Source organism: Acanthochromis polyacanthus, chromosome 5, assembly GCF_021347895.1.
Source record: "Acanthochromis polyacanthus isolate Apoly-LR-REF ecotype Palm Island chromosome 5, KAUST_Apoly_ChrSc, whole genome shotgun sequence".
Lineage (NCBI taxonomy): Eukaryota > Metazoa > Chordata > Actinopteri > Pomacentridae > Acanthochromis > Acanthochromis polyacanthus.
Genome location: NC_067117.1, coordinates 39,765,007 through 39,785,647, shown reverse-complemented (window position 1 = coordinate 39,785,647; position 20,641 = coordinate 39,765,007). Strand labels below are relative to the sequence as shown.

At 41.5% G+C, this 20,641-nt stretch overlaps 1 protein-coding gene across 3 annotated transcripts in view; it reads right to left on the bottom strand.

Annotated features, from left to right (window-relative positions):
* LOC110970352 (receptor-type tyrosine-protein phosphatase gamma-like) overlaps positions 1 to 20,641 on the bottom strand; it is a 532,505-nt gene that overhangs the window by 9,868 nt on the left and 501,996 nt on the right. For all 3 annotated transcript variants that reach the window (XR_007941817.1, XM_051947993.1, XM_051947994.1), the window contains exons 22-26: positions 11,714 to 11,860; positions 9,244 to 9,337; positions 7,758 to 7,834; positions 6,863 to 6,991; positions 5,005 to 5,151 (exon numbers count right to left, since the gene is read on the bottom strand). Coding sequence is in view for 2 of the 3 variants with exons in the window: in XM_051947993.1 (XP_051803953.1) it covers positions 5,005 to 5,151; positions 6,863 to 6,991; positions 7,758 to 7,834; positions 9,244 to 9,337; positions 11,714 to 11,860 (594 nt within the window). In the remaining variant the exon portion in view is untranslated. The remainder of the gene's footprint in view (positions 1 to 5,004; positions 5,152 to 6,862; positions 6,992 to 7,757; positions 7,835 to 9,243; positions 9,338 to 11,713; positions 11,861 to 20,641) is intronic.

Below are 20,641 nucleotides of genomic sequence, written 5' to 3'. Positions count from 1 at the left end.
GTCTGTGTGAAACATTACTCAAAAACAGACTAATGGATTTGGGTGAAATTTTCAGGGGAAGTTAGAAATGACACAAGGACTAAGTGACCAAGTAGATTTTGGCAGTGATGCGGCTTATAGTCTGGATCCACGGCTTTGTTAAGGATTTCCCATTGCAAGATAAAGCTGTCGTCACGGCGTGGCTGTAACCATGGTGAACAGTGTCAATTACCTGTTGACGATCACATGATTGCGATTCTACTATAAAATGACCGTCATTTATCAGTTAGAAGTCATACAAGGAACAAATAATTAAACTGTGGGGTGTTTCTGAGTTCCATCAGTTCGTCCACCCACTACATATTTAACCACGCCTGACGTACGTCAGCAGGTTACTGCATTCGGTGCGGTATCTGGCTGGGTAAGTATGTATGTGGGTGGGTATGTATGTATGTATGTATGTATGTATGTATGTATGTCCGGTCAGATATCTCTGCAAGTGCTGAAGTCAGGATAATCAAACTTGGCTCTGAAGATCAGTCGAAGGTCCCCTGCTCAGTTGTAGAGTTACAGGTCAGCAGATCAAGTAGGAAGGGATATACGTAGGATGATCAAAATTGATACAGACTCATATGCAAGTATTTATTGCCATCTACTGAAACTCACCAGTAGATGGCGTGGTTCTGCCATCTACTGAGGGCTCGTCTAGTTAGGTCAGGCGATGTAGCAAACCCCAGCCAGACAATGGAGAAGCTCCTGATTTTTCACAAAGCCTTTATTTAGTTTCAGCCGTCAGCCTTATTTTGAACAGAAAATCACCTTTCTGTCCTTTACTCCTTCAGGAGGAACGTAAGAGCTTGTCCAAAATTCCAGCTAGGTGCTTTTAAGTTTAGACACAACCTTTGCTAGACAGCAACAGCGTGGAACCATTTTCTTTCATCTTTATGTGAATTTTTGGACTTTTTGGCAGTGTCTTTGTATGATCAAGACACCGCTTCTTAGATAAACAGTTCCTGCACCGCTGGAATGATGACAAAATAAAAGCCTGTAACATTAAAAATATGCCTTCAAAATTAAAGCATGGAGGAAGCACTTATGTTAACACTGGCAAAAGAAAGGCTTGCCAGAAGTAACAAACTGATCAACAGACCTTTATGAGACACACAATTCTGTATCCATACATAACATGCACATGCATGACACACGCCTGTGCTCAGTGCAAGTACATTTTTTTATTTTTTTATTTTATTGATTTCATTAGTCGGAAATGATACGTCAACTGAGCAGCCTTGGCGGAGCACTGCGCTCTTTGAGTGCCTTTCTAGTTTATGTATCGAACCACTCACTCAAGCCACTGGACACAACCTAGATCTAGAAGAAATCATAATAAGAGAACTGGAGAAAAAAAATATGCCTTTGTCCAGAAGATGTTTTGGGCAGCCTCAAGAACCTGGTGTTCTTAGACAAATGGATTTGTTGTGGAAGTTTAAAGCATTGTCAGGGTATACTCTTAATATTAATAAAACACAAGATTTGTTGTTCAATTTTACTCCATAACTAGATCTTAAAAATAAGTACAAGTTTCACTGGGATTTTGCTTCTATTAAACATTTAGGTGTAACATTAACATAGGACATATCTCGGCTGTGTTCTGAAAATTATCCACATGTTATTACTAGTGCTGTCAAGACATTAAAAAAATGAGGGATTAATTCATTATGATCTGTTAATAATTGTTCTAATTAATCTTTTTTTTAATCTCACTTAAAATTGCTGAGAAAAGCCCTCAACTTGAGGTATTTTCATTTAAATTCATTACATTGTTGTGGTAAATCAAAAGATTGATATATAACAAAGAAGGTGCTTTAAAATAATTTATTGTTTTTTTTTAGGAGATTTGACCAGTCCTTGCCATTTACATTCTGCTGTATGTGAGACTAGTCCTAAGTGCTGCCTGAAATCTTTAGTTTTGATACAGTCTATGGTTTTAACCACTGGAGGAAATATTGTTCTGTTCTTTTGTCAATCTCCAAAAAAAATTAAATAAAAATAAAACAAAACATCAGGTCTATATAAAGTGCTGTAAGTTGACATTAAAAAAAACCCAGAATGCTTTTCTGAGCAATACAAGTATTCTGCTTTAGATAATATAAAGTAAATAAAACAGACCCACCAATCGCAGTGCTGTAAGTTAGCACATCAAAATGACAGTGTTCATCATCAAAAATAAAGTCCTGAAATAACATTAAGCAATCACTTCTAGTAAGCTTCGGCGGATATAGCAGCTATGCTGACCTCATGCCTCTTATTTCTTCTTCTTCAGTCAGTCGCTGAGACAGACCAGCTTGGTCATAGGCACTATGTGGCCTGTGAGGCTAAACAGTCTCTCACATGGTACGGAGGTTGCCAGTACTTGTGTGCTAAGGCTAACATCTGTTCACAGGCTCCTGAGTGAGCATATCACCACCGCAGGGGACAGTCATCAGTACTGATGCTGGGCTCTGCTCCATACCATCTTCTTCTGCTATGGAAGCCATACCATCAACCCGCCCGCAACCCTACTGAGGATAAAGCGGTGTATAGATAATGGATGGATTTCTGTTTGCTAGAATTACTTCTGTTTAACAGTTTAAGTTTGGGGTTCAACACTGGGAAATCACCTGATTTAACTTAAAAGGTGTTACATTCAGGTTCGATCTAGAGGAGCTTTGCTTGCACACAGGGGAAGCAAACCTGAAAAGAAGCAGTTTGGTGGGAAGTGAAAAGGACCTCTGCTCAATTTTAAATCGACAAAGTTTATCTGGATTTGTCTGGATTCATGGATTACACTCAACATTTTGTTCTGACTCACTTTCAGATGTCATACTATCCATTTTCTTCCACTTTTCTGGGGCCGGGTCATAGAGGCATCAGACGAAGCAGGTCATTCCAGACGTCCCTCCCCCCAGCAACACTTTCCAGTTCCTCCTGGGGGATCCCTAGGCATTCCCAAGCAAGACGAGATACACAATCCCTTCAGCGGGTTTTGGGTCTACCCTGGGGTCTCCTCCTAGGCGGACATGCTCAGAAAACCTCCAAAAGAAGGCTGCCTGGAGGCATCCGAATCAGATGTCCAAACCACCTCAACTGACTCCTTTCAACGAGAAAGAGCAGCGGTTCTACTCCGAGCTCCCTCTGGATGTTCGAGCTTCTCAACCTATCTCTAAGGATGAGCCTAGCCACCCTGCAGAGGAAGCTCATTTTGTCTGCTTAGAAACACGATCTTGTTCTTTCGGTCTCTACACAGAGCTCATGACCATAGGTGAGGGTTGGAACATAGATGAACTGGTAAATTGAGAGCTTTGCCTTGCAGCTCAGCTCCCTCTTCGCGCTGACAGTTCGGTTAACATTACTGCTGCCGCCACACCAATCCACCTGTTCATCTTACATTCCATTTTCCCATCACTCTTGAACAAGATCCCAAGGTACTTGAACTCCATCACTTGGGGAAGCAGCTCTCCCCAACTCGGTTTTCGTCAGAGAACCATGGCCTTGGACTTGGAGGTGCTGATCCACATCCCCACTGCTTCAGATTCGACTGCAAATCCCTCCAGTGCATGCTGAAGGCCATGGTTTGATGAAGCCAACAGAAGACTGAATCTACTAGAAGACTGAATCTCTCCCAGCTTACTTTCAAATCTGATTTACTCTCAGATGGAACTGTCACAGTGTTAATGGCTAGTGACCAGACAGAATATTAAGCATTCCTCCTTTATCTATCCTTTAAATGGTTGTATGTGTTAGGACCCCAGCCTCAACTCCTGCTTTGCCCTCTCCTCCTTTCTGTCTTTCATCCTCTTTTTCATCAGCGACACACTCGCCACCCAGATCCTGCCCACTGCCAGCCTCACTGCCGCTGGTTCCACTCCAGCCTTCACCAGCTCTGGCTCATCTCACCGGACCCCGGACTCCCAGAGCCGGTCTGCTCCTTGAGCACAATCCCCTCGATCCCGTGAGTGTCCCCATTTTGTTATTGCATCTTTAGTTTATTAAAGGCATTATGGAGGATGTTTTTTTTTGTTTAATTTGTCTGATTCACATAAAATGAATATACTGACCTTTAGTGGACTTGTATGTATGGTCTCTAAAAGAATAAAAAATGTAAAAAAATAACTGTGGACATGGCAGGACCTGAAAAACATCAGCCAATCAATGCGCTCGGACCGAGGCGTTTGCTTTGCTCCCTTTCCTGTCAATCAAAAATCTTCCGGCTCAGGCCTAGATACTTAGATTACGTCCGCCTTGGACTTATGTGTTTTCTGTATGTGTTGCTTTGGTATAGCTTCGTAGTTAGCTGGTGACTTGATTTGCTCATCTTTTTTTACATAATGGCAGATAAAGATCCAGGGGGACCCAGCCGTAAAAGACAACTTCACGAGTCCTACGCAAGTTTCTGGAGGGGGGCATTTCTTCATAAATGTTAAGAGGGGGAAAGTTAGAGGGGGGTGAGGGAGAGGTTGTATGTGCGCATGCGCATGCTACGTTCAAAGTCGTAGGAAATTAAATCTCCTCTAATGCCTTTAATTTTACTTGTCCTTAGATTCCAACCTGTTTGTTAGATTATGTAAATTTTTGTTATTCCAGCCTTTTCGATTAGGTTTGGCTATACTCTCTCTCCTCATCAGTTTTCCTTACTTGTGTTGGTAATTTCCCACTTAATTATATTTTGTCATTTTGTGAAATTCGATGACATTTTTTCCTTGAGAGCAAACTTGTTAGTCTGCTTGCTTATTTTAGTGTAGTTTCCTCATTCTGCATTGGTTTCATTTCTATTCTCTTATTATTGAAGCTGTCACCTGTCCCTGCCTGATCTGTGTCTGCTCCTGGATTCTCTGACCTGCTGGAACAATAGGCAATGTGTGCTACTTCTGTCACTGTACCTGTAATTACATGTCAGTCAGACAATATCCAGAGGGATAAGTTAATTTGCCACTTCTCATGAATTTCCATTCTCTCATTCAAAATCACACACAGACACACAGCAACCTGTGTAGCTTCCAGGATGAAATTGTGGATGCTGATCTGCTCTTCGCTGGACAGACAGAGTTGGTCTCTACTGATAAGGGTGACAGTGAACGCCTCGCAGTTCATCGCCTCCTCCCGACTGGGCCAGTACACGAACTCATCCTCTGCCTACAGAAGAACACACACATGATTTCATTGCTGTGTGAGGTGTCACATGTTATGGTATTTTTTGCAACATTCAACATATGGGGTTTATTGCAACATTGAGATGTGATTACCAATTTTATAAATAGAAACACAGTAATCCAACAGTTAGATGAAAATAATACAGCTGCACACTTGTAACGGTTTTGTAATTGACAAGCTTGCTTGTCTAAAACAAAAGCTGCCTGTAAAAATGCACATATTTTTACTACAGTTTGAAGTTTAGCTTGTTCTGTGGTTTTCAGTCTTGATCACATTACTCTGACTTCTGGTTCCTTTAAGGTGCAACTGGCAACACTTTCAATTTTAAAATATTGCATTACTTAGTACTTTTGTAGTTTGTGAAAGTAGCTACCGTGTCATGAAGAAGTATTTGCCCCCTTCTGGAATTCTTATTTTTTGAATATTTCCCCCACTTAAATGTTTAAAACCACCAAACTAATTTTAATGAGACAAAGACAATCAAAGTAAACACAAACTGCAGTTTTTAAATGATGATTTCATGTTTTAAGAGAAAAAAAGTTATTCAAACCCATGTACCTGGCCCTATGTTGAAAGTAATCAATCCACCCCTTGTTAAATCATGAATTAACTGTGGACAATCACATTTTTATGAAAAGTGAGTTCAATTTCAGTGACCCCACCCAAGCCTGATTACCTCCAGACCCGTTCAATCAACAAGTCACTTAAATAGAACCTGTCTGACTAAATGAAGTCAGCCAAAAGATCTCAAAAAGCTTCAGCATGATGCTGCGATCCAAAGAAATTCAAGAACAGATGACAAACAAAGTAAGTGACATCTATCAGTCTGGAAAGGGTTACAAAGCCATTTCGAAAGCATGAGGACTCCAGTGAACCACAGTGAGATTATCCACGAATGGAGAAAACATGGAAGAGTGGAGAACCTTCCCAGGAGTGGCCGGCCGACCAATATTACCCCAAGACTCATCCAGGAGGTCACAAAGAACCCAGGACAGCATCTGAAGAACTGCAGGCCTCCCTTACCTCAGTGTTCAAAGTCCAGCCTTGAATCCAATTGAAATGCTGTGGCATGATCTCAAAAGGCTGTTCATGCTCGAAAACCCTCCAGTGTTGCTGAATTAAAACAATTCTGCAAAGAAGAGTGGACCAACATATCTCCACAGAGATGTGAAAGACTTATTGCCAGGTATAGAAAATGCTTGATTGCAGTTGTTGCTGCTGAGGGTGGCCCACCCGGTTATTAGGCTTAGGGGGCAATTACTTTTTCACACAGGGCCAGGTAGCTTTGAATATATTTTTTCTTTATATATAAAATCATCATTTAAAAATTGCATTTTGTGTTTACTTAGGTTATCTTTATCTGATATTTACATTTCTTTGATGATCTTAAACATTAAAGTGGGAAAATGTGCAAAAAAAAAAGAATTTGAGAAGGAGAGAAATACTTATTCATGACACTGTAAATGACAACATTTGAACTGTGCACATGAACTATTGCAACATTTGACCTTTGCAGTATGTCTCTGGCAACTCACTTCCACATCATGTGCCTGCATGTGTGTGTGTCTGATGCTATTAACCACAACGATGCAACAGAAATTTGCCTCCTGTGTTTCAGGTACTATATGTGCCCAAGGTCAGGTGTACACATGCTCAAACACAGTATATATGTGTGTATGTGGGTGTTTCCTACCAGTCCAAGGTTGGCAGGCAGCATAACAATAATTTGTGCATTATGGTCCCAGATCATTCTCCAGAAGTCTTTTGTAGTGTGGGGCAGAGGATGCTGAGTGATGATGAACTCATTATACCGGTAATAACCCTTCAAAAAAACAAAACAACTGGTCAGAGGGCCCGGGGTCAAGAATTCACTGTCCACAGGACCAAACTAAATTACTAGCTAACAGCATATGAAAACCTAAATGAAAAAACGATCCAGGTCACAAGTTATGCATAACCCTTTCTGGCTGTGGGTACGCTGTCTTTGCTTTGCTGTGGACCTCAGATTTTGATGTCATTATGTTTACTCGACTTGCTGTCACTTTTGATGTGTTTGAGTCAATCACATTTAATATAAGGTATAGGTAGGCTCTGATGCATTTGAAACTGTGCTTACAAGGCAACCTACTTTACACCGTTTAAGTTCAAAGTGAATAATCTTGAACCCTTTGAGATGCTTAGTGTTATGTCTTTGAGATATATGCTTTTTCTGGCAGAGACTATTGAGTTGCATTATGTTGAGTGTAGAATCAAGTGTTTTTGAGTTTGATCTTTACTATAAGAGGAACTGATTTTTACAGTGTTTGAGTTTTTTTTGTCCCCTACTTTAATGTAAGAAAACATATCTGTCCATGGAGCCTGAAAAAGGCACATTCCTTAATTTTGTTACTGCAAATCTCTGAATTCTTCTGCTCTGAAATTATGTGTTAACTGTGATGAGAAAATGAACCTTAAATTGGTTCCAAATCTGAGGATTGAGTATAACATTATCAAGATCGTCCAGTGACATTGGGTGAGAGTATTTTGCTCTGAGTCAAAATGTCAAGGAGAAAGGGAAAAGATCAGACAGAAGAAGTGGAAGTGCTGACCATGATGTAAGAGGCGTTAATATAATCGGTGCCTTTGATCCCGGGCAAAGGTGCTAGGCTGACCCTCGCTCGCTCCGCTGCTTGCAGAGAAACAAAGAGAGGGTAGGGGTATGGAGGACAGGCATTTTTAAAAAAAGACAATCTGTGCATATTCATTCATTCACTGTGAAACAGCCACTGTCAACAGATTGTGTAACAGCTGTAGATGATGGAGTGTAGCTGATCAATGCTACTGAGAGCAAACAGCATGTAAACAATAGAGTAATCCATTACTCCGTAGCTAATGGCTTTCTGTGAAATGAAAACAATATTCTTACACTGAAATTACAAGTACAGGGCTGTCTTTCACGTTCACATTTTTGAAACTTTTTTTTTTCTAAGGATCAAACCAAATTCATAGTGAAACAGCTATGAATACGAAATCTCAGAAGTTTTGTACAGTAAATTTGAGGATAATTAATTGCATTTCATATATTACACATACACTACTGTTCAAAAGTTTTGGATCACCCATCATCACAAGTGAGCCTTTCAACACCATTAGCTAACACAATGTAGCATTAGAACACAGGAGTGATGGTTGCTGGAAATGTTCCTCTGTACCCCTATGGAGATATTCCATTAAAATCAGCTGTTTACAGCTGAAATAGTCATTTACCACATTAACAATGTCTAGACTGTATTTATCATTCATTTAATGTTATCTTTATGGGAAAATAACTGCTTTTATTAAAAAAATAAACACATGTTAGCAATTAATGTATTTTACCAGTGTTTGCATGAAAGAAATTTTTTTCTGTTCTCCCATGGCAGGTCACAATTACACAATAGCAGATAAAAATATACATTATACAAACTTACACACAATAGACCATTCACAGCTACATTGTCAGCTACATGTTAGCGAAACAAGCATATACTTTACAAACACAATTGAAAATAGGTTTTCTCAAAGGCTCCAAATGGAAAGAAAAGCAAATCATAGAATTATACTAACATATTTTTTAAGCCATAAATACACTTTGTTGATGTAGCATTTAGAAGTCTAAAGGTTGTTCCTGGATTAGTTCTGGTAGCTTTGCTGTTTGACGTGCCATGTACTGTATACTTTAATGGTTAAAATGTTAATAAAAAAGTCACTGGCAAAAGACTAATGCAAGCCAATTTTTTAAAAATCAAATAATAAGAAATTACAGTGTATTTTGACATGTGACCAGGCCCAGCATGTCAAATTTTAGTTAGTCAAACCAAAACAGACACACATGTTTTTCAAGCAAATTCAAAATTATCTGTCAGATTAAGACATGACAGAAATATTCTCCATGTGTCAGTCTTCAATAATGCAGTAAAACAGGTAGCCGACTTTATTTAATCGAAATGCTTTGAAATTGCTACTGGAGGTTGTTATTTTCCCCTGCACACTTACTGCTGCTCGTGGCAGTGTGACGTCACATTTAATATGTTTCCACATCAATGTAACACTTACATGGCACCACGGAGGAATTTCGATTTTTCTCTTTGTTGCTCTCGTTCTGAGCGTTGAAGCATTCCGTATATCTTGCATTGCACTGAGTAACTAGCTGAAACACAAAAGAAAAGGAAATGTTCTAATTTCACACCAACTCATTACTTGTAGGAAACAGTTTTATTTTCCACAAAAAAACTCTCCATCTCAAACAGAGCCAGCAGAGAAGGTTACTGTCAGTTGTAATCAGTTTAGCTACAAATTGTCTCTCTACTAATTGTTGTCCCTCTTTACCTTAACCCTAATTCAGCTTTAACCAAAACAGCCACCTTCATGAAAGCTATTAAGCTCAACTAATGCTGGACGACACATATAAAGCTCCTTGGGTAACAGAATTGAACAAAACCAGGACATGTCTGGCTCGTGTTAGTGCAGAAAAAAGTAGGGAGAGACAGAATACACCTTCCAGAAAGAGGCCTTTGGGTTGGACCTTGTAACATTTCTGTGTCGTCTGAACTGTGCTGTAACATTAACGGATAGACACGCCCCAGCAGCGGCACTTTGAGTTGTGTGAAGTGATCGATACTCATCAAAAACATGACAGACGTGCTCATTAGACAGTTTGCTTACCAAAATCACAACACAACTTTTTGGCACACTGTGCTCTACAATTTCAAATCCATTAGGCAATGAAATGAATGTACTGTAAGTTGCATAAAATTAAAATTCATATTTTGGTAGTAATAGGTGTAGTTAATTTACTAAAAATGTGAATATTTATAGTAACATTTACTGATTAAAATATTTTTAGTGTTCACATATTTGTGTTTACACATTAGGTAATTAAATCATTCAATATTACATTATGCATTTACATGTTTAAACCGTTCTGTTTGTCTCTTGAAGAGAATTGCATTGACTGTTATCTCAGTGTAAGCCTTTCACTGTTCTGATTGGTTGCGGTGGTCACATGCTGAGTTGAGAGTGATAGTACTTAGCTTCTTTACATGTAAATTGGCAGAGAAGTGACCTGAACACAGAATCCAAATCAGAAAGTTGCATTGTTGATAAAAAGCTGAACAGTAGAAGTGCTTGTGTTATCTGTCTCCATTGTACTGTTCCTCTTCCAAAAAGTGATCCAACCACCACACATCAACCCCACACACTGAATAATTAAACCTTACTGCTCTGAAAACTGACACAAACAGCTTAAGTTTACTGACACTCTGCAATAATGAATGTAATCTGAGTTTTTTTTCTCAACAAGATGTTAAGAGGAGCTGAAGTTTGTTTGAACCGTTGCCTCTGAGTTTGTTTAATTCAGCAGCAGACAGCAGCAGGATCAACGTGAGGCTCCAAAGACAGAATGGAAATATTTACAACATTGAACAACAGCATTGGTAACCGAATGAAATTCCTGTATTTTGAGATTTTTTCAGAGAGAGCATGAAGTGAGGATCAGGATCTGACAGCAGGTCACACTAGGCTTACATCACATCTTCACATCACACAGATGAGCTGTCACACAAAATCTACCTCGCAGCTTTTATTGTGGATATAGAATGAATGAATCTGGTATGTATCTGTATATATGGAATTTAATGATTAAATGAACTAAAAATCTACTTTTGAGAACAAAAATGCTATTCCCATACAGCTATTTTTGAATGAATCAACCCATTCACACAAAACGGTCTCTCGGTTCTTTGAAAGACTTCAGCAATCTCAGTGGAGTTAAACAACAAACCTGACAGTACTACAGACAGCGGCTCACAACAGAAAAGACAGAAAAGCACACCAAACCAAGTGGCTCAAAGAAACTGTGAAACAACCACAAGGAAAAACAAAAGCACTACAACAACTGACTAAATTCAGCAGCAAACAAACTCTAATCAAAAGGCATGGGACATTTCCATCACAAAGACAGCTGTTGTTTTCTGCACATACTCCATCAAGTTCAGACCTTGAACATTACAGCATTTGTAATGAAACCACATGAAGGACCTTCTTATTGTCAAAGCATTAAAGCAGCAGATGTCATATCATACCCAGCACAAGCCGGTTCAGAATGATGAGAAAATGTTGTACAATAATAATAAACTGTGTAATTCAAGACTAAATAATTGATAAATATAAATATTCTATAATTAATTTATTACTTACTGATTTGAGGAGAAGCCTACTGATTGGATTTTTATCATTATAAAGCAAAAAGCCCCTTGCCCAAAATCTGACCCTTAAAATAAAATTATTAACTATTTAATTCACAGTAATTTTATGATATTTCTTAAATGTAGCACAATGGACTTTAACTGTATTTTGATGGTAAAACAACAACAGTAGACTTTGTTGCTTATTATTTGTTGCAATGTTATGAAAAAAGATAAATTTTTTCCACAGACCTTTGAGTCAAGAAATTCATTTCTGGTCATTTATACTGCTAGGTTACTGAGGTCTTATTTTATGTGAGAAGTTCAAAATGCCCCTTTACCTTAAACTGTTTCTCCAGTCGTGTCCTCCCACTGCGTCCTGGTGTTGTGATTGTGTTAAAGTAGCTGTGAAGCTGGCTGACTGATACTTCTGTCTCTTTCCCCAAAATGGATTCTGTCAAGGCATCATGTATGAAGATATACTGTTCCTGGACAAGCCAAAAAGGTGAAACAAAAGTCATCTGTTAATTACCTGCTGGTATGGCAGATCATTGCACATGTATCTGATTTGGTAGGTGGTATGCCTAAGCAACAGCAACTTTGTGATAGGATCCAAGTACCACTGAGGCTAAAAAAAAAAGAGTAAGGTTACCTGAAACTGAAAAATAATGTACATTTCAGAATTCTACAAAAAGGCCTTTTTCAGGGAACAGAAATGGGTTAACAACTTAAAGCTGTTCTGCAGCAGAGGAGGTTGATCAAGCCTTGGTTCATCAACCTACCACTGGGCAGGTCAGATCATAACTTGGTTTTCCTGCAGACGTGTTACAAACCTTGTGTGCTGAGACAGCCTGCAACTAAAGTCAAAATCAGAAGATGGATTCCTCAAGCTAGTGAAGCTCAAAAGGACTGCTTTGAGTCAACAGATTGGAATGTGCTTCTGGAAACAGATGAGGACAGTATGAACATTGACAGACAGGTTGATTGTTTTAATGAGTACATCAACTTCTGTAGAGACACAGTCATACCTGCAAAGACTGTTCGCTGTTTCCCCAAAAACAAACCATGGATCACAAGCGACATAAAGGCAATCCTCAACCAGAAAAAACAAGCTTTTAGAGATGGTGACAAAGAACGGCTCAAAGAATTGCAACATGAGTTGAAGAGGAGACTGAAGGTGGCAAAGATGGAATACAAAAAGAAGATAGAGAGGAATTTTCAACACAGTAACATCCGTGATGTGTGGAGAGGAATCACTACCACCTCTGGACACAACAATAAAAACAAAAGGGAGCCAATAGTGGGTGATGTAGAAAGAGCTGACGAACTCAACTTGTTCTTCAGCAGATTTGACACTGTGGACACACCTACTTCCACTGCTGCTCCTCCTTCTTCTCCTCAACATATGGAAATCCCCACTATAGCTCCTCCTTCTCCTCCGTCTCCTACACACGTCTCCACAGCTGCAGCCTCTTCCCTTCTAGAACTTGTATCCATCTCTGTCATAGAGACAGGGGTGATGCTGGAGCTTCAGAGACTTTGCTCTGGGAAGGCAGCTGGCCTAGATGGTGTATGTCCAAGGCTGCTTAAAGACTGTGCTGCACAACTGTGTCAACCTCTCCACAGGATCTTCAACCTGAGTCTACAGCTGGGGAGGGTGCCTGCTCTATGGAAAACATCCTGTATTGTACCAGTACCAAAAATCAACAAGTCTGGCTGCAGACCTCCACTCTCAGGACCCTTCCTTGCAGACCTGCACTGTGAGGTCTCCTCCACTCTCAGGACCGGAAGTTTATTCGAAGCCTTTCAAAATACAAGTGAGTATGCCAGAAGCACGTATTTAGCGTTTCCCATGTCAAGTACGGAGACAACAAAGTGAGTAAAAGTCAAGTGACAACTTTTTGTTATACGAAGAAACAGAAACAGCCTTTATTCACAAGAACATTACGTTGCACACTATACATCGCCCTGTTAAGTTATATTAATTTGAAAGAATCGAGTTTTGGACTTTACGGTGTAGCATTGTTATCGTAGTTAGGCTAACGGTGGCTAGCGCTAACCAGGTTGATTCACTCGGTTGATTAGCCTCTAAAGACACTCTGTATTATTTAGATATATATGGGATTAGCTTGACATTAGAAGGCTTTCACTGTCGTTTGCAAACAGCATTTACACAAAAATTATTTTGTCCCGGGCATTTTGATCCATATAAGCGGTTGATAGGTAACGTTATCCATGATCACTACAACGTTAACTGGTTTCCACTGTATAATAACTTGTTGAAGTCGTCTTGTGCACGTGATAGTGCTCACTAAAATGTGCCATTGTCCTGCCAGAAGACCAAAACAACTGAGTCACCATATATATTTTTGTATAATTTTGTTTGACTTATTACGACATAATTTTTCTCTTGCAGATGCATATTGCAGTCCTAACAGCCGGCAGCTCGCCCAAAATTGAACGCTGCAAGACATGCTGCAAACAATTCCACTGTCCGCTGTGCCTAAAGTTTAAACCTGCCAAACTGTCCAAGCTGCAGAGCCACTTGGAGGCACACAAAAAAGGTGGCATTTTATTTAAAGGTAAGCATAATGTACTTGTCTGTGTGCTTGTATTGTTAAGTATGAGACAATGCTACTGAAGGTTTTGGTTTGGCTGGTAAAAGGGGAATGATCTACCCTAAACGGTTATAGAGTCATTTTCATAAAAGAAAAAGTTAAGAATCAGATTCTCTGTTCTGCAAGTCAAAATTTACATGAGTTATGTGAGCCAAATGATTATCAGAAAATGAAAACTTAAAGCTGCTGTCCGGAGTTTCTGTTTGTTTTCAATTTATGTATCATTTTTTAACAAAGCTTAAATGTGTTAGTCTAGTTCGATACTATAATATAAAGTTAGTATAACGCGATATGAAAATTTATTCCTGAGCTCCGCCTTCCTCTCATAGACCCCCATGTTATTCCAAAAAGCGCCGGTCGCTGCCGACCAATCAAGTTCGAGCTTCAGCTTTGTCATGCTGTCAATCAACGGTTACGCGCAGAGCAAGCAAGCCCATGCAGAGGTGGGCGAGCTACGCACTACACAACCGCGCGCACATTTGTTTTGCTTGTGTAGGAGAGAGCATCAGGGCTCAGCAACTTCCAGAAAAGTTACCAATCCCACGGCTTGTCAGGCCAAGAGACTGCAGGACGTTTTTTGGCTCGGGGTGCTCGCGTCGCTCCCCGACCACGGCCCTCCATAGCCCGGCTGACGGCTTCGTTTAGATGCCGTGGTCGGGGTGCTCGCCTCGCTCCCCGACCACGGTCTCCATAGCCCGCCTGACGGCTTCGTTTAGATGCCCGACCTCTGGAGGAAGATGTTGGGGCGTCTGGGACATACTCTTCGTCAGAGGAGTCATGCAATTCTGAACTCTAGATAGAAATAAATAAACAATGTAACACATATACACGCGTAAATGCACTAAGTTTGATAAACAACGTCATCGAGAGGGATACACGAGTGTAATCACATATTGAAACTTTACTCGTTCGTCCTAGCAGATTCATGTTATTTTGGTATTTGGACAAGTTAGACTCAGTACAGCATTCTAACGTAATTCCTTTATTACTTACTAAATGTAGAAGAGGGGAAAACAGCAAAACAGGCGAGATGCTGCAGCACTCCGGGCACTCTTCTCATGTACTGCGCGCGTGCACAAATAAAGGGGCGAAATCAGAGGGAGGGAGGGTGGGACCACCGGTGTTTTAGGAGACGCTGCAATTCAAACTCCGGACAGCAGCTTTAAGTGAAAAGTTGAAAACTTTAGAATGTTGCTGAAATGGGGTGTGAGTGTACACCCGCACCCAAAAAGAGAGTATAAACAGTACTTAAAGAGTGTACTTGTACATTGGTCCTTAACTAAGATGTTTTTTTTGCACGATTTTATTCTAGATAAAATTATATGCAGATGTGGACTGAACTGCAGGGATCAGGGACACTACCATTGTCCTGTGTGCAGTAAAACTGTTTTGAGAAGGACAGACATGACCAAACACTTGGAGGTTTGCCAGCGTGCCATGACTGCTGCCTCTCCAGAAAAGACCTCTCCTCCCACCCACAAAAATACAGCTGCAGAGTCCACCTTGGTCTTGATGCCGGATCTCTCCTCTTCCATTTCACCTTCAGCAGAGCAACAAACCTCAACTGCCACACCTCTGTCCATGCTCCTGCAAGCCACAGTCTCAACCTCTCAAGATTTGCAAGATACAGCTGCAGTGCCCTCCTTGGTTTTACCTGCTGCCACAGAGAAAAGACGTTCAAGATTATCCCTGAAAAGGGATAAATGCCCTCATTGCAACCAGACAGTCTACAAAAAAACATGGTCAAACATATCCAGAGAAAACACAGTGGAAAATCAAAGGACATAAATGTTAAGAACCACTTCATGAGTGTCTGTGTCGATGCCACCAATGGCATTTCTGCAGTTCAGAAAACAAGGCATGGGTTTTAGACTGAAGAGAAAACTGGATGACATGACTGAGGTCAGTTTGCAGTCCTTTTTTCTCAGTCTTTATTAGTTGTTTTCAGTCAATCTTATGTCAAGTTTCCCATCCCAGGACATGGTTTCTAAACTGACTTTGTGACCTTTGCTTGTATTTAATGCGAAATAATACTTTTTAGGCTGAGGAGAGGAAGAAAATGTGCCACCAGGTGGAACAATGGAACCAGCTCACCAGGTGGAGACAACTGAAGAAGAGGTAGGCCTCTCCAGTTCCATGTTGTTAAATTTTGTGAGATGATCTTTCATGCCTTGACAAAAAGCTGACACTTTTTTTTTCTGTAGACCAGTATGGTGGGCCAAGTTGTGGTCCACTGCAAACAAGCAGCGGAATGGGTGCAGGGGAACCCACAACTGTTTACAGGCAGGGTGGAGATGCCAGAAATTTTAAACATGGACAGCAGATCTATTGAGGAGGCTCAACAGCAACTGGCAAACTTGTTCGATGCCACCCAGGACACTGATGATGATGAGAAAGAATTTATTCTGGAGCCCTTCAAGTTTTTATTTTACAACATTGAGGATATGTTTGTCTTCTGTGAAGAGGTTATGGATAATCGAGGCTATATGGCATACTGTGAATTCAAGGACAAATAAAACATTTGAAAGTTTGTTTTGTGTCTACTGTTTTCTCCTGTAACAGAGGTTATTGGCTCTCTGTGTCATGTAACTAGGTATTCAGTAATTCAGTGAATTGAATACACAAAACTTAATCAAAAAAATGAATCAACCCTTACATCCTCCATTGGCAAATCCATGTGGTCTGACAGCACAAGGTAAGAACATAGCACAAACAATATTAAGTAATTATTAAATGGATTATGATGAGAAGAAGATGAATAATTGTAAACACATACTATATACCTATATAAAAGAATGGAGTAAATCAATGTGTAAATGGGTCCAACAGTGCAGGAGGCTACATTTTCAATAATAAATAATAGTATGGTAACAAAGAACAGTCAGCAATAGGTTGGAGTGTAGAAGCATTATACCATCACACATTAGGGTGCATTCACACAGATGTATTATTTTTAAAACGAATATGTGGTGCAAACTAAACTAACAGCTGTCCTTTTAGCCAATTAAATCAAAATACGGTGGTGTAAAATAATGCAGTAATGAGAAATAATGTTTTAAGGGGATCATAATAGCTGTACTTCTAGTTTGCATTAATTATCAGCAGAAAAACTGTCGTTGGTCATGCCGTTTTTGATTTTCTTGCATTTTATCCAGTTTAACTGGAAACATAGTATTTTTTAAATCTTAATCGAACATGAATACACATAAATAATATTTACATATTTAGACATAAAATAATGCCCACGGAAAACTAGAAAACATGTAGGCTTCTGGTATACTCGCTTTTAAATCATATTTACATTATATACATATAGTATATTCACATGGGAAACGATAAATACGTGCTTCCAGCATACTCGCTTGTATTTTGAAAGGCTTCGAATAAACTTCCGGTCCTGAGAGTGGAGGAGACCTCACAGTGCAGGTCTGCAAGGAAGGGTCCTGAGAGTGGAGGTCTGCAGCCAGACCCCTCTCAAAATCAAATGTCCGGCTGAACTAAATGACTACAGACCTATTGCTCTGACCTCACACATCATGAAAACTCTGAAGCGGCTGATCCTACGCCTACTGAGGTTTGAGGTCAAAGGCAAACTGGATTCCTTGCAGTTTGCATACAAAGAACACATTGGAGTGGATGATGCCATCCTCTTCATGCTTCACCGTGCCCTGTCTCATCTGGAGGAACCTGGAGTTTATGTGAGAATCATGTTCTTTGATTTTTCAAATGCATTCAACTCCATCCAACCCACCATCCTCAAAGACAAGCTCACAGAGATGGGAGTGGATCCTTCCTGTGTTTCATGGATTACAGATGACCTGACAGGAAGGCCGCAGTTTGTCAGGCTGGGGAACTGTGTTTCTGGGACATTAATGAGTAGTACTGGGGCTCCACAAGGAACAGTCCTGGCTCCATTCCTGTTCACACTGTATATATCCAGCCCGGTCTCACGGGGATTCGTGAAACTGTCACGTCAGTTTTTGTTTCGGTTTCGTGCGCACCAACACGATGTCGTCATGTTTTTCGTGCCGCTCACCACGAGCGAAACCCGCTGTGGTAATCACATCTGAAAGTGGTTTATACCGGCGGATTCATGACGATCTAAGCTGTCCATTGGCGTTTGCGGCCGGCGCCGCGGCCGCCGCTTCAGCCGCCGGACATTCTTTAAATTCCTATGCAAATTCGGCGGATTCATGACGATTTAAGCTGTCCATCGGCGTTTGCGGCTGCTGCCGCAGCAGCCATTGCAGCCGCCAGACATCCGGTTGCAGCAGCGGCCGCCGCCGCGGCCGCTGCTGCAAACGCCGATGGACAGCTTAAATCGTCATGAATCCGCCGGTATAAACCACTTTCAGATGTGATCCGGCCGCTGTTGTGGCCGGATGTCTGGCGGCCGCAATGGCGGCGGCGGCGGCGGCCGCAAACGCCGATGGACAGCTTAGATCGTCATAAATCCGCCGGTATAAACCACTTTCAGATGTGATTACCACAGCGGGTTTCGCTCGTGGTGAGCGGCACGAAAAACATGACGACATCGTGTCGGTGCGCACGAAACCGAAACAAAAACTGACGTGACAGTTTCACGAATCCCCGTGAGACCGTGTTGATATATCTGACTTCAAATACAGCACTGAGTCCTGCCACATTCAGAAATACTCTGATGACACTGCTATCGTGGCATGTATCAGAAATGGACATGAAGCTGAATGCAGAGATCTGATAAGCACCTTCAGTGACTGGAGTAAAGAAAAACTGCCTGCTACTCAACGCCTCAAAGACAAAGAAATGATCATAGATTTCCACAGATCCAAACTGTCAGAGCCCTCTCTTCTTCCTGTCCCTATCTGGCTTCCAATACCTTTTTCTCTCATTCTTCTCTCTTTCTCTCTCTCCCCCGCAGCAGCCAAGCTGAACACGGCTGGCTCTGCTTTGACAATCAGCTGACTCGCGGGAGCCTGGGCAGCTGAAACTTATCTCACTGATCACCTACCTCCATACTTAAGACCGGCTCACATCGTCATTCTTCGCCAGATTGTTGCACTAGACTTATCGTCAGTTCTCGATCCAGCCGTTGTTAGTTGCTACACAGTGTTTGTAGACTCTGATTAACGTCCTGTCTCCTTTTGCTTTCACTCAGAACCAGCTGCCTGGACTCCCGCCGGTCGAACTCTGCCTACCGTCACCGAATCCTCCGGACGCCGTCCTGCCGATCGTGTTCAGCCCAAATCCGTCACAAGACCTCCTGGACCACGCAAGCCTTCCCCGAATTCCCTCTCCGACCCCCGGCTGCCTGGCATTCTTCTGGAGCCCCAGACTCCATTCAGTTCGTTCTCTCCTCTCACTGTCTGACGTCAGCGCCCGCCGTCACCTGCCCTCCGCCTGCTCTAAAGAACTCCTTCGCCGCCAGGGATCCAAGTACCGTCAAGCGTCCCACTCGACTCCCCCCCACCAGACCGGCTGCGGCCGCCGATCCCCGGCACCTTCTCCCCCCGGAACCAGACCCACCTCCAGGTGAACACAATATCTCACCCCGGACTCATTAACTCTCAGTACAACATCAGTCTCCAATAAAACTTCCTTTAAACCTTTCGTTTCTGCCTCGGTGGTGCGTTCCTCTGCTCAGGTCCAACCAGATTCTGTGACACAAACCCCCTCTTCAGCCAGTGAACACTTGTGGTATGGACATCCAGGTGGTGACATCATATAAATATTTAAAGCTGCTGTCCGGAGTTTCCGTTTGTTTTCAATTTATGTATCATTTTTTAACAAAGCTTAAATGTGTTAGTCTAGTTCGATACTATAATATAAAGTTAGTATAACGCGATATGAAAATTTATTCCTGAGCTCCGCCTTCCTCTCATAGACCCCCATGTTATTCCAAAAAGCGCCGGTCACTGCCGACCAATCAAGTTCGAGCTTCAGCTTTGTCATGCTGTCAATCAACGGTTACGCGCAGAGCAAGCAAGCCCATGCAGAGGTGGGCGAGCTACGCACTACGCAACCGCGCGCACATTTGTTTTGCTTGTGTAGGAGAGAGCTTCAGGGCTCAGCAACTTCCAGAAAAGTTACCAATCCCACGGCTTGTCAGGCCAAGAGACTGCAGGACGTTTTTTGGCTCGGGGTGCTCGCGTCGCTCCCCGACCACGGCCTCCATAGCCCGCCTGACGGCTTCGTTTGGATGCCCAGCGTCTGGGACATACTCTTCGTCAGAGGAGTCATGCAATTCTGAACTCTAGATAGAAATAAATAAACAATGTAACACATATACACGCGTAAATGCACTAAGTTTGATAAACAACGTCATCGAGAGGGATACACGAGCGTAATCACATATTGAAACTTTACTCGTTCGTCCTAGCAGATTCATGTTATTTTGGTATTAGGACAAGTTAGACTCAATACAGCATTCTAACGTAATTCCTTTATTATTTACTAAATGTACTAAATGTAGAAGAGTGGAAAACAGTAAAACAGGCGAGATGCTGCAGCACTCCGGGCACTTCTCTCATGTACTGCGGGCGTGCACAAATAAAGGGGCGAAATCAGAGGGAGGCAGGGTGGGACCAACAGTGCTTTGGGAGACGCTGCGATTCAAACTCCGGACAGCAGCTTTAAGTGTCCATCTTGACAATAAATTAGACTAGTCTAAAA